Source organism: Chrysemys picta, chromosome 2 (assembly GCF_011386835.1).
Source record: "Chrysemys picta bellii isolate R12L10 chromosome 2, ASM1138683v2, whole genome shotgun sequence".
NCBI lineage: Eukaryota > Metazoa > Chordata > Testudines > Emydidae > Chrysemys > Chrysemys picta.
Window position 1 is genome coordinate 60,180,920 of NC_088792.1, and position 13,613 is coordinate 60,194,532.

The window sequence follows — 13,613 nt, forward strand, 5'->3', positions numbered from 1 at the left end:
TGAGACACAATTTCCATTTACAAAAGCCATGTTGAGTGTTCACTAACATATCATGTTTATCTGTGTGCCTGAAAATTCACTCAGAGCAGCTACGTTCAATGAAATAACACCAGAAGGCAGACCTACTATTGGGCCAGATCCTCTGTTGATGTAAAATCAATGAAACTGTGTTGATTCACACCATCTAAGAATCTAGGTAATTGTTTTTTATGGCAGAAAACCCTGGAAGCATGAAAGGAAGCTAGGGAACTGAATGTCATCTGGGTACATACCAGATTTAACATTTTATCATCTGTTTTCAGATATGATGTTAACCTAGAGAATGCTAGGAAAGTTGGAGTAAAAAAATCCATTACCACCTACACATCTTTGGGTTTCACAGAGTTTATGTTATTTGGAGCCTTTGCTCTTGCATTTTGGTACGGAACCAAACTCACAGTGGAGGAGAAAGAGAATTATGACATCGGACGTGTGTTAATTGTAAGTACAGCATAGTATAGTCTGATTTAGCTGAGGCAAACTTTTAAAAAATGGTCTATAAATTAGAGAAAATGCTTTGCTGTTTAAGCACCGCATAAAAAGATGCATAATTTCTACTCGGGCAGAAAGTACCCATCAGACTAAATGTTAAAATATGTTTAATATAAATCAACAGAGATGTTGAATCTACGTATTTAAGACCTCAAAGTTCCATAATAAATATCTCATTTGGTCACTGTCATGCTGTCTGGAGTGGTTCACGACCATGAGTGCCTACCTCAGGGCAGGCTGTCAGAAAACAGGGCAGAAACCCAAAAATGGTGGTGTGTTCTATAATTAGATTTCACCAATCCAGTAACAAATGTGAATTCTGGGATCACTATACCAGTCTTACCATGGAGTCACAGACAGACTCTCCAGTCTGTCTTGCCACCCAGACCAACTTGACTTCGTGATAAAAGGTCATTTACACCAAAAATCACAACACATTTAGGTTGCTTCCAGTCCCAGAAAGTAATCACTTACCCCAGATCAATTGGTATCCTAGATTTTATACCAAAGACAACGCTGGTAGACAATTCTATAGTAAACTAACTAAAGGTTTATTAGCTAAGAAAAGGTAATAAAAGTTATTGAGAGATTAAAGCAGATAAAATATATGTACAGATGAGTCAGCCTATAATTCCAAATGGTAGCAGAGATGTAGTGATCTGCTAGTTTCCCAAAAGTATCTCATGGGTACCCAGAATAACTAAGGGAATCTCCATCTCCATGTTCATTTATTTTGCTCTCTTAGCATCCAAACAGCGCAGAGATGAAGGATTTTTCCCTGGATCCATACTCATAGTTTTCTTCCCACAGAAAACAAGCTGACAGGGTCAATACCCCTGTGGGCTTTTCCTTTGATGGCAGAGAGTGAGGAATACATTTGGTGTCTTTGATCTTCAATCATCACACACAATGACCACTTGCTTTGAAATTAACACTTTTCTGTTAAAGTTCTTCATTTGCATTCCACAAGACTTCTTTCTCATTTGATGGGTTATTTACCGACAGGGGCATACACTATGTGAACGTTTGCTACAGTATTATAACGGGATCCAGATAAGTGAAAACAATGCAGTAGTTAAAACAATGCATTAACATCCCATTAGTTTTCATGAAATTTAAACACCAGATATATTCCTATACATTTAACCATCACTTTGCTCTATACTAATACACAAGTGAATTGACCTGGCTTCCAGCTATGCGATCTGTAAGCATTCAGTGAGGTCTGGGGCTTTGGCATGAGCTGGCATCTGGTCTGCCAGTGTCACATCCATGTGACCATCTTTCATTTTTTTTAAATCCCTGCAAGGAATTATTGTACTTTACCAATACGTTTAGATTATTTTTCCTTTGGAAAGGAATAAGGCCCTGATCCTGCAAAGACTTAGGTACGTGCTTTATGCACTGTGAGTAGCCCCATTGACTTCTGATGAGAACTTGACTTCAATGGAACTAGTTACAGTGTATAATGCTAAGTGTGCACTTTGAAGGATTGGGGCCTCAGGAAACTGGATTAACTCTCTTTGAGGACACTGAGGTTTTTAATATTGCAAAGAGATGGAGATGTCTAATTTCACAATTTATTCTCTTAATGGGAGTTAATGAAAGCAGCAGCAACAAAAAAAGCTAATCCAACTGTTAAAGGTCATGTGGCTTCACACAATAGCTACATTCACCACTTCCTGTGTCAAATCCAGCGAAAGAATAAAAACTGGGGGAGCTGGAAAAATACAGCCTGAAATCTTAGTTTTGATTTTCGTTTTTTATATTTTTTCTGGAAAAGCTCTTACAGAACTACCAGGATTACCGTGACATTTAGCACTAAGGAAACTGCAGGTCTGGAACCACTGTACTATAGCTCCTGTTTTTGTTCCCTGTAGGTATTATTCTCTCTGCTCCGTGGCACATTCTATCTTGGCCAGGGCTACCCATACTTGGAAAGTGTTGCCAATGCTCGAGGTGCTGCCTATGAAGTGTACAAAGTTATCAATAAGGTACTTAAAGTCACTTTTCTAGCAGTCTGAAATTTCTGATTTATTTCTCCAAAAATTCACAAAGTGGATGAACTCCATAGACTCATACCACTGAAAACAAAAATAAGAAGACATTTCTATTCATATTAATGAGCCTTAACCAAAGCCCTAAATGTGTTTATTGCAAACTTGGGGGAAATTCAGATCTATAATTCAATTTTACAGATTGGGGCCCTCTTTCCTGTTTTATTTATTTTTTAGAGGTAGGGTTACCATACATCCGTTTTTTCCCGGACATGTCCGGCTTTTTGACAATCAAACCCCCGTCCGGGGGGAATTGCCGAAAAGCCGAACATGTCCGGGAAAATGCCAGCCGGGCACTTCCCCTCCCGCAGCTGCTCTGCTCCGCTCCTCCCCTCTCAGACTTCGGCTCTGTTTAAGAGCCAAGCTGCCTGAGCCAGCGCTACCGGCTTCGGGCAGCCCCCCTTGCCGCCGGACCCTGTGCCGCCGGAGCAGAGCAGCTGGAGCCGGGGAGGAGAAGTGCCCGGCCAGCGGCTGGGGTCCGGAGGCAAGGGGGGCTGCCTGAAGCCGGTAGCGCTCGGGCAGCTCGGCTCTTAAACAGAGCCGAAGAGTCAGGGAGCAGCAGCAGTCGCCGGAGCCCACTCTAAGGTAAGCCAGGGATGCCAGCAAAGCTGGGAGTACCATGCGCTGCTGATTGCACAGGTGGGGGGCAGCGCTGGGGGAGCTGCTCCGGGGAGTCGCCAAAAAGCACTGACTGTGGTGGGGGAGAAGGGGAGGGCAGTGTGAAAAAGGCAGGAGTGTGCAGAGGGATCGGAGCTCTGGCTGCGATGGGCATCGGGCTGCCTTGCCTGCAAGTGGATCAGAGCTCCTGGGGCTGGGGCGTGCTGTATGGCGCTCAGCTCCCCATTTGTGATGAGACACAGCAGTGTGGTGGACCACTGCGAAATACCTGCCCAATCAGAGCTGTGGGGGCAGGACTTGCAGGGGCTGGCTCCGACACCTCCCATTGGAACTTTTCCAAGCCAGTGGGAGCCACTGAGCTTGGCTTGTGGCGGGCCCAGCACGTGGAGACCCTGGCTGCCCCTGATCCTAGGAGCAAACACAATGCCAAAACGAAAGTGTAAATTCACTGCAGAACTAAAGACAAAGTTCCCATGTTTTTGAAGTGGTAGAGATGAATGGGAAGCTGAGTGCATGGTATGTAGACCTGGTACTTACATCTCTGTGAAAAATAAAGGTGCTAATGATTTACAAACTCATGTGGACTCAGACAAGCACAAAAAAGCAGTTCAAGGAGAGAGCGCATCAACAAAATTGACAGATTATTTTGTAAAACCAGGCAGCGAATCAGAGGATGCTGTTACTGCAGCAGAGGGTGCGTTTGCATTTCACACTGTTAAGCATCATAATAGCTTTAAGTCAATGGATTGCACATCTGTCTTGTTGAAGAAGACATTCCCTGATTCTGAAGTGGCACGGAAATTTTCAAGTGCTAGAACCAAAACAGAAGCAATTGTTATCTCTGTGCTTGCACCGCATTCTGTTGATGTTGTTCTGAAAACGTTTGAAGAAAATGATATAGCTTACTGTGGAGTTGCTACAGATGGAAGCAATCACGGTTCAGTGAAAATATTTCCAGTAATTATTCAGTATTTCAACTGGAAGAATGGCGGTTTGCAGTCAAGTTTGATTGCGGTCCAGAACACACCTAATGAGACTGCTGACACAATTGCTCATTATGTAAAAGAAACGCTTGAAAAAAATGGTTTGTTCGAGAAGAGTATTGCATTTACAGGTGACAACTGCAATACAATGTTTGGAGGACTCCGGCCTGATGAAGATGGAAAGAACGTGTTTGCAAACTTAAAGAAGTTGTTGCAGAAGAGAACATTAATTGGTGTGGGTTGCCCAGCACACATTTTGAACAACTGTGTTCACCATGCAGCAGAAAGAATGAACATTGACATTGAGAACATTATTTTTAAAATTTACCAGTACTTTCATATCTACACTGTCCGAACTGAGCGACTGAAGGAGTACTGTGAGTTTGTTGATGTTGAATACAGAAAGCTGCTTTCTCATAGCAAGACACAATGGCTGTCATTATTTCCAGGCATTACAAGGCTGATACAGATGTTTCCAGCCTTGAAGTCATTCTTTCTGTCACAGGACAAGCCACCCATAGTGCTTAAGACATTTTTTGAGTATGAATTAAGTGAGATTTACCTCTGGCACATGCATTCACTCATGAGTGTATTCCAAACTTACACCCAAGAAATCGAAAGGGAAAGCAATTCTGTTGTGGAAGTGCTGAACAGTTTGAACTCGGTTCAGACTATCCTTCTTGAACGCAAGACTCACAACTTTATGTCCCTGAAAGTTAAGGGACTACTGGCACAAAAGCGCATGGAAGGAATTGATGAAGAGTGTGACAAATTCTGTGCTGAAGTGAATAATATGTACAGCAGATGCTTAGAATATTTGGAGATGTGGCTTACACCCCTGGAAGACTTCTCTTTTTTCAGGTGGATTACCCTGAGTGAGACACCGAATTGGAGTGATGTGGAACCTTGTATCAAGTACCTGACCGATAAGGGGATGCAAATTGATGACGTGAAGTGTTTTGATCAGTTCAGCAACCTGAAGAAGTTTACAGAAAGTTGCAACAGTGATGAAGAGTTCAGTAATTTGCTAGCACACCAGAAGTGGACCAAACATTTTGAGAAATCCAAAAACATTGAGTGTCATTCAGAACTGTTAAATATTGCACAGTTCTTCTTTGCTATTCCTTCTCACAATGCAAATGTAGAGCGAATTTTTTCACTGATGCAAAGCCAGTGGACAAAGGAAAGCACCAACTTGAATGTTGAGTCGTTGAAAGGAATTCTACTTGTACAGTACAACTTCAGACAAACTTCTTGTAAAGACTTTCATGCCTTCTTAAAGAGCAATCAACCACTGCTGAGAAAAATGCAATCTGCAGAGAAGTATGCGTGGGCACATGAGGAGAAAGAAAACTGAAGAACTGGTGAAAGGAAAGGACTCACTACATATAAAGAATTACGTCCGGGAGGAATTTTTAAATAGCTCAAAATGTCCGGGATTTTACCGGGCAGGGAGGAGAACTGGGTGCTCCACGGCATCTGGGGAGCTGGGAAACAGAACAGTGTGAGCTGCGTGTCCTGACCACTCCCAAAAACTGAGCGCCGGGGCAGATCCTCCACTGGTGTAAACTGAGCAGCTTCATTACAGTCATGGGAGTCTACACTAGTGGAGTGCCTGACTCTAGAATTGGTGCAGCTGTTTCGTGTGGCTGGGAGGGAGGAGGGGGAATGCGGGGTGCTCTGGGGAGGGGGCGGAGACTTTGGGGAAGGGGTTGGAATGGGGGCAGGGAAGGGGCAGAGTTGGATGGGGAAAGGGGCGGGGTCAGGGGTGGGGGCGGGGGCGGGGCACCGTGGAGTGTCCTCTTTTTTCAGTGGTCAAATATGGTAACCCTATTAGAGGAAGTGGTGAAGAGCGAAGTGAAATGACATTGCTCTTTAAAACACAAGTATATGGAGTAGACATGATTTCAGTTCAACTGCTTTTGATTTGGAGATTAACAGTGCTGTTGAAAGCTATGGTAATACTGTTGCTGGGGAAGAGGGATGCCACACTTTCAGTAACTAACTCTTAGAATTTTGTACAGCAGTTTGTTATATAGCTGCAGTCTCAGGTTCATATTAGGTTAGAACAAAGGGCTGAGTTTTGTCCTCTGTTATGGCCATAAATGCCTATTGGTTTCAGTGAGGTTGTGTGGATATAACAAAGTGTGGAATTTTGCCTAGAGAATTAAGGGTGATCAAACTCTGTGTAACCACCTCTGGAGTTGGTTGTTCCTGACCTATTACACTAAGCAAGTCTTTAGGGGACTCGCCCCGGACTACAGCAACAATGGCTACAGAGGCTCAGGACTCCGTTTCCCATATTGCCTAGAGTCTTGGATGGAGATGGAACAAGCTGGAAGCTACTACCAGAACCAATCGGAAACCAAAACTCAGAGACAAAGGGTTTGGTTTTATTTTTGGTTTTGCTGGTCTTGGAGTGGAGCATAGAGAGCCTAGGAGGTCCCCATTAAATTTCCCATTCCTACTCAAAGAGAAGATTTGAACTCTGCCGGTGGTTACTGGGTCATTGAAAAGTGTCAGTCCAACAGATATCAGCAAGTGGAGGAGCAATTCCAGGCCAGGCTATTTAGCGCCGGGCTAATTTTCCATTGGACTTCAGAGCAGGAAACCTCAGGATGATGGTATCTTTTTAGGGGTGAAGACTTTGTAATAAATCCCCAGTTTGTTTATTTTGCTCATGCATTTTAAGCCTACCAACAATTACAGGCTGCATCATTCCTCCAAGAACTGATTCTCAACCCACATTCTGCCTAGGCAGATGCTGGGAGGGAGCTAAGGGATTTGGGCCCATTGTAAATGTTGGGAGATGGATGATTTAAGGTATAGTTAATGTTTTATTATTCTAGTTACTCCTGTTCTTTCCTTGTCCCCTATCCCAAAATGCTTTGCAAGGTATACACAAGGATTGCAGAATATGCAGAATCCTCTGGGGCAAAATACAGCAACCAGTGATCAGTTAAACTGCTATGTAGTATTGCAGTGTTTCTTTTACCATTCTAAAGAATTTATCCATCTAAAGCCACAACTGTAAAATTACAGAAATGTGTAATACCTTTTCAAAATCTCTCTTCAGCACCGTCTTCTAGATAGCAGTGCCAAGGAAGGATACAGACCAGACAAGCTCAAAGGAGAGATTGAATTCAAAAACATCCATTTCAGTTACCCATCTAGACCTGATGTTAAAGTAAGTATCTTATTAAATTCATCTTTGCAGGGAAAAGCTGCTGCCATTATCTGTGTGACTAAAAAGAAAACTGATATTTTATCAATGTAATGTGTTTATTTTAATTCAGTTTTTTTAAAGTGTCCATCCTGTACTCTGGGTATTTATGCACCACAGTGTGGTCTAGTTGAAAGAATATTGGGTGAGGATTCAGGAGACCAGGATTCTATTCCCAGCTCTGCCACTGGCTTGCAAAGTAACACTTGGCAAGTCACTTCACCTCTTCTTCCTCAGTTTACCCATCTGTAAAATGGGGATAGTAATACTGACCTCCTCTTTAAAGTCCTTTGCGATATATGGATGAAATGTACTATGTAAGAGCTAAATGTAAAAGCTAAAAGTTGTTATTATAACAGTTATAAAAATACAACAACAATGCAGGATGAATGTCCTTCCAAAACTAAATTTTTGTCTTCACCACCATCATCCACCTTTTCTTCATTTTCACCTGCTGGAAAAAGCAAGGGAGAACAAATGGGGCTTACAGCATAACCTGAAGGTGAGTAAATTTGGCCTCTGGTGAATTGAATCAGAAGCAAATTCTTCTTTCAAGCTCCTCACCAAGAATGCCTCACCTCCAGCCCTCATGTGGTTAAACCCAGAAAGCTGTTTGTGTCAGTGCTTCAGAAGACCTCAGCTGCTGTGACATCCCATGTGGGGAGAGGTAATCTTAGAGATAGCCAGGACTCAACCTATTTTAAGGTTAAAGCCATTATTCTAAATCACTCCTGACAACGAAATGGAAGCCAGTGCAGATCACAGAGCATGGAGGTAAGATTCTCCCTACAGAAAATGCCCTCTAAGAAACAGACTGCCATACTCTCCACCTGCTGAAGTTTGTGAGGCGAGTCATCTTGTTGTACAGTCCCATGTATGATACTTTGCAGTAATTCAATACTTCTCTCTGGATTGACATCTGTACCAGAATTGAAAGTTCAGAACCTTCTGGCCAAGTGTAAAAGACAAACAAAATGCTATTAGCCACTACTGCTTCCTGCGTGCAAAAGCAGCTGTGGATCCAACAGGTTACAAACTCAGTTGAGTGTGCTGCTGTTAGCGCTGCCATTTCTTCTGATGGGTTCCTCCAACCTACAAGCATAAACTCAGTCATCTCTGAGGTGAGTCACAGCTGACTTGCCTGCATCTAACCCACCCTGTAACTTGCTGGCTAAGCCAGTCGACTTCTCCCAGCTGGGTCTCATGAAACAGAGACCTAGAGCTATGTTATCTGAATACTGAAGACAATGTAGTCTGTACTGTCTCACTGTCTTCCTCTAATGATCTTGCATACAGATTGAGCAGGAGGGTGACAAGACAGAATCCCACATCACTCTACACAAGAGAAATCCTGGGCCACATGAGCCACCCTTTGGGCCTGTGGCTGGAATGAGCCATTCAAGAATGATTCCATCCATCCCTTCCAGAGTTCACCCTGTGTCAGCAGTGGGCCATTATCAATGGTATCAGAGGTAGCTGGCAAAGCTAAAAGAATCATCCTGGATATCTGGTTCTCATCAATCACCAGCCAAAGATGATCAACATACAAGATCAACGCAATCTCCATTTCATACCTAAATTTGGAATGAACCGGGTCACAGAGAGCTGAAGATTCTAGTTATTGTCAGCGTTACCTTGACATGCCCTTTCCTGCCTTACCTAAAAAGGGAGGTTAGAGATGGGATGGTCGTGATGAGAAATGATGTTAAAGGGGTGGCGAATGAAGCTCTTGCTTGGTCAAGCAAACACCAAAGCTTATCTGCTATTAGCTTACTGGAAAACTGGAGTTCTTCTGGTATAGTATAAGGAGACGAGAACAATATTACTGTTGTTTTGATCTTTTATTGCAAAAAAATGTGTAGTCATAAATCAGCCTAAATATAAATATACATAAGAGTTCCCATAGGAGACAAATATTTTGGCCACTAATAATATTAGACATTTATCAAATTGGATAAACAGACTGAGGTAAAATGTTCCTAAATGTGAACATAGCATCAAAAGTGTCATTACTCCATAACTAATCACTCCCTAGTAAATTCTAGAGATTGTCGAACCCTGACTCTTCCTTCCATTGGGGATATTAAAACACCCACTTTGTTTTCAGAGCCAAAGGTTTTTTCTTAGGGCAGTCTTTATAGAGTAAGAATAGAACAGAGCAAGATTGTTATTAGTAATAAAAACTTTTTCTTGTCATCTTCAAAGTGCTTTCCAACCAGGATTGGAACAAAGGACTAAAAGCAGGCCTGGGAGTTCAGTACACTGTTAGACCAGACATCTCATTATTGGCTTGATCATGATGCTAAGCATCTTAATGGACCTTTTTCTAAACAAACCATTTATTTAAGTAGCTCTATATTTATTAGACTAACATATAAAGATCCTATTTCCAGATTCTCAAGGGCCTGAACCTGAAAGTTCAATCGGGGAAGACCATCGCTCTGGTTGGCTCTAGTGGCTGTGGCAAAAGTACTGCTATTCAGCTGCTACAGAGATTCTATGATCCAGTCCAAGGAGAGGTTAGTTTGGGTGAACTGTCGATATTCCTGGTTACTAGGATGAAGATTAGTTTCCTGACTAGATTAAACCTACGCTTTAAAATGACATTACAAAAAATTGGATTCTTGAAAGAACAAAAGATACGTAGCATTCAACGAAATTCTGAAACTGATTTTTCATTACTTGTATGCCATGATGATGAGAATATTGTAAAAACCTAGATAGGACTTTACTGATATTAAGGGAAGTCAAAATTTGGATTTAAATATTTGGGGATATTCTTTTTGTTTATCCTACTCTCTCCATTCTTCTAGTCTGAGGTGATTGTGAATATGTATTTTTAATTTTTCCTGGTCATTTTGTTTAAATGTTATTGCTTTATTCCATGGGAGAAGCTGCTAAACAAATACTTAAGTCAATTATTATATCATTATTATTCTACCATTATAACAACTAATTATTTTAAACATAGTACATTTCCTCAAACTCTTCATTTATGCCTTTCCACTCAGGTTACCTTAGATGGACGAGATATTCGGACACTTAATATTAAGTGGCTAAGAGAACGTATTGGCCTTGTAAGCCAGGAGCCTATTTTGTTTGCTACAACAATAGCTGAGAACATTCGCTGTGGCAGAGAGGGTATTACTGATTCTGAAATTGAGAAAGCAGCTAAAGAAGCCAATGCTTTTGATTTTATATCCAGACTGCCTGATGTGAGTTGATGTACTTTTGAGCACCTTATAATTATGACGAATTCTTCGGTTTCTCTCTCTCTCTCTGCCTCTCTCGGTTCTACTGAATTTCTGTGGCCCAAATTCTCTGCTAGTGCAAATAGATGGTGCTTCACTAGCTTTTCACTGATGTTTTGTAATTTATTCCAATTGACAATTTGGCCCACAGTGTTCTTAATTTACAATACTAGCTGTATGTCATGTATCAACATTTTTTAATAGGGTGGATAAGGAATTTCTATGGACAATGAGAGATTTTTCAATTTACCAGATTGTTTTTATTCTGTTTTCTTCTGCTAGGTATTATCTATCTTTTCCCACTTCCAATATTCCCATCTTTTGTATTTGTTTTTTAAACTGGGTTGAGATTGGCAAACAAAATTGCTTTGATGTGTCCTGAGTAGTCACTGGTTAGTGTTGTTAGCCAATCAAGGCTGGATTCCTTCAGTCAGTTCTAGTTTGTCTTTTTTTTCACTTCAATTGCTTCTATTTTATAATAATTGAAAAATCTAATTTTAGAGTACATTCTTTAAGCTAACAGAAAACCATCACACCACATACTAATTCCTGGCCAACTAGAAGGTGAGACAGAGCCAAAAATGTGAACCGATCATTAGGAATTTTAAACTGTCCTCTGCCTCAAGGAGAAAAAATACTGAATGTAATTGGCCAAGACAGTTCTTTTAGAAGTAATTATTCTTAAAGTGTTTATTGGAGCATCCATCATAAAACTTTTAAAAGGGGGAATTTCTGTTTGTGATAGTAACAATAAAATGGGGGTGGGAATGTAAAAGGATTTCAACTGACCCCTTCTGCAATCTCTATGCTCCTCTGGTTTTCTCAGAAATTTAACACCATGGTGGGGGAAAGGGGAGCTCAGCTGAGCGGAGGGCAGAAACAGCGAATTGCTATTGCCCGTGCCCTAGCAAGGAATCCCAGGATTCTGCTGCTGGATGAAGCCACGTCTGCTCTGGACAATCAGAGTGAATCTATTGTGCAAGCAGCTCTTGATAAGGTAGGAATCCTATTGCTAGAGTTATCAATCAGTATTAAGAAGCACAACAACCATATGGCAAGCATGACATTAAAGGCTATAGCATGCCATCTGTTTTTAAGCACAGCTCTCCGCTGGTTTCAAGGAGGGCATTGAAATCAATAGGGATGCATGCTCAAATTCTGGTGTCATGATATGACCCTGTAATATTTAATCAAAACTCCATTAAGCAATCTTGGGTTGCCACCCCTGAGACCCCTCCCCGCTTTCACCTCTTCCCCTGAGGCCCTGCCTCCATCAGTCGCTCCTCTCCCCACGCCTCACCATTGCCCGCTGGACCATCTCAAAGAGCTTGCCTGCAGGTAGGAGGTGGCCCGGCTGAGCAGAGGCTGATGCGCGTTAATGACCCAGCACTTCTCCCCAGCCTGCAGTAACTGAGCTTTTTGTTCAGGTGCGAGAGGGTTGCCAGGTCGCCAAAAACTGGGCATCTGGAAACCATAAATGGCACCTGGACGCCGAAGCCAAAAACCAGACTGTCCGGATAAAACCCCAACAGGTGGCAACCCTAAAGCAATCACAGGCTCTATTTCTGTTAGCATCATTCCTGATTGCCAGGATATTTGCATGTAGACAGAAGTCGTCTTCTTAAATGCTGGCCTCCACTACATCCTGTCTCACATTGTGCTTATCCAGCATTGTATCTTCTCCAGTCACTAAACAGGTGTTTTAATAATCTTCATAACACTGCTGGGACTTAGGGATCATTTTCTCCATTTTGCAAATGAGGAAACTGAGGCACGGACAGGTTAAGTGGACACACGGTGAGTTGGCGACAGAATCTGGAGCTTCGCCTGAGTGAGGCCTACAGGACTGGGCTGCAGCACTGCTTTAAGTTTCTGACGTGTATTTGTATATAACCAGTGGTGTATCATAAAAAATAAGCTGTATGAAAAAGCCGGCCTCCCATTAGTACTCAGTAATAATAAACACAGAATAGCATAAGTTCTATGCGTGGCTCAAGGACACTATATGGCCCACAGCATTTTTCTGCAATAAATGTTAAGTCTGTGGGCCTAAATTCTGCCTTCACTTGTACCCATCTGACCACACTGATATCAGTTAGGGTAGCCAACCCTCCAGGATCGGCTTGGAGTCTCCCAGAATCGGCATCGATCCCCCTGTGACCATTGAAAGCAATCCAGGAGACTTTAATAGGATATTTTTAGAAAATGACATTGTCATGTTGGGGAAAAAAAAATCTCCTGGAATAGCTTCAGTCAGAGTTGGCAACTCTAATATCAGCGGTAGCGCACGGTGTAATTGAGGGTAGTATTTGGTTGCTGAGCCCTTATATTCTGCATAGATAATATGATTTATACTGAATTACACACACACACTACATGAAAAGAACATTAAGGTTCCAAAGTTAAGCACTGAAAATTTAGGGAATGACAGAATTAAAGTTGCCTGGTCAACATTAATTTGGTCCCCTTGTGTGTCTGCATTAGGGGACAGTCTTCAGTTACATGATCACATACTATTTTTTCCACAGGGCCCCTGCTTCATTCAGTGCACAGGATGGTGCTAGTCAACATTCAGTGCTAGTCAATATTTATTTTTATCCTCCGCATTCAATGTATGCCCCCATGCCATTCAAACCCTGCTCTGAAAACAAAATTATTAACTTCCTCATGGGCTTTTCTATACCTCTCATCACTCTAGTATCTGAGTGCTTCATAAACACTAATGAATTTATCTTCACAACACCCCCGACAGGTAAGGTGGTAGTATTACTCCCATATCACAGAAGGGGAACTGAGACACAGAGATGTTAATGTTGAAAGTGCATACTACTTTTGGGTGCATGATCCGTGATGCCCAGGACTCAGTATTTCAGAGAATTTTGCATTATACTGCGCTATATACGTTAAAAGCACATCTCCCCTTGACTTCAGTTCCAGCCGTGAATGCTCA

General features: G+C 42.0%; 1 protein-coding gene across 2 annotated transcripts in view; it reads left to right on the forward strand.

The window, feature by feature from the left end:
- Positions 1–13,613, forward strand: part of LOC112061440 (ATP-dependent translocase ABCB1-like) — a 65,757-nt gene that overhangs the window by 18,129 nt on the left and 34,015 nt on the right. For both annotated transcript variants that reach the window (XM_065583267.1, XM_065583268.1), the window contains exons 10-15: positions 303–480; positions 2,412–2,525; positions 7,266–7,376; positions 9,806–9,931; positions 10,424–10,627; positions 11,490–11,660. In XM_065583267.1, the coding sequence (XP_065439339.1) occupies positions 303–480; positions 2,412–2,525; positions 7,266–7,376; positions 9,806–9,931; positions 10,424–10,627; positions 11,490–11,660 (904 nt within the window). The remainder of the gene's footprint in view (positions 1–302; positions 481–2,411; positions 2,526–7,265; positions 7,377–9,805; positions 9,932–10,423; positions 10,628–11,489; positions 11,661–13,613) is intronic.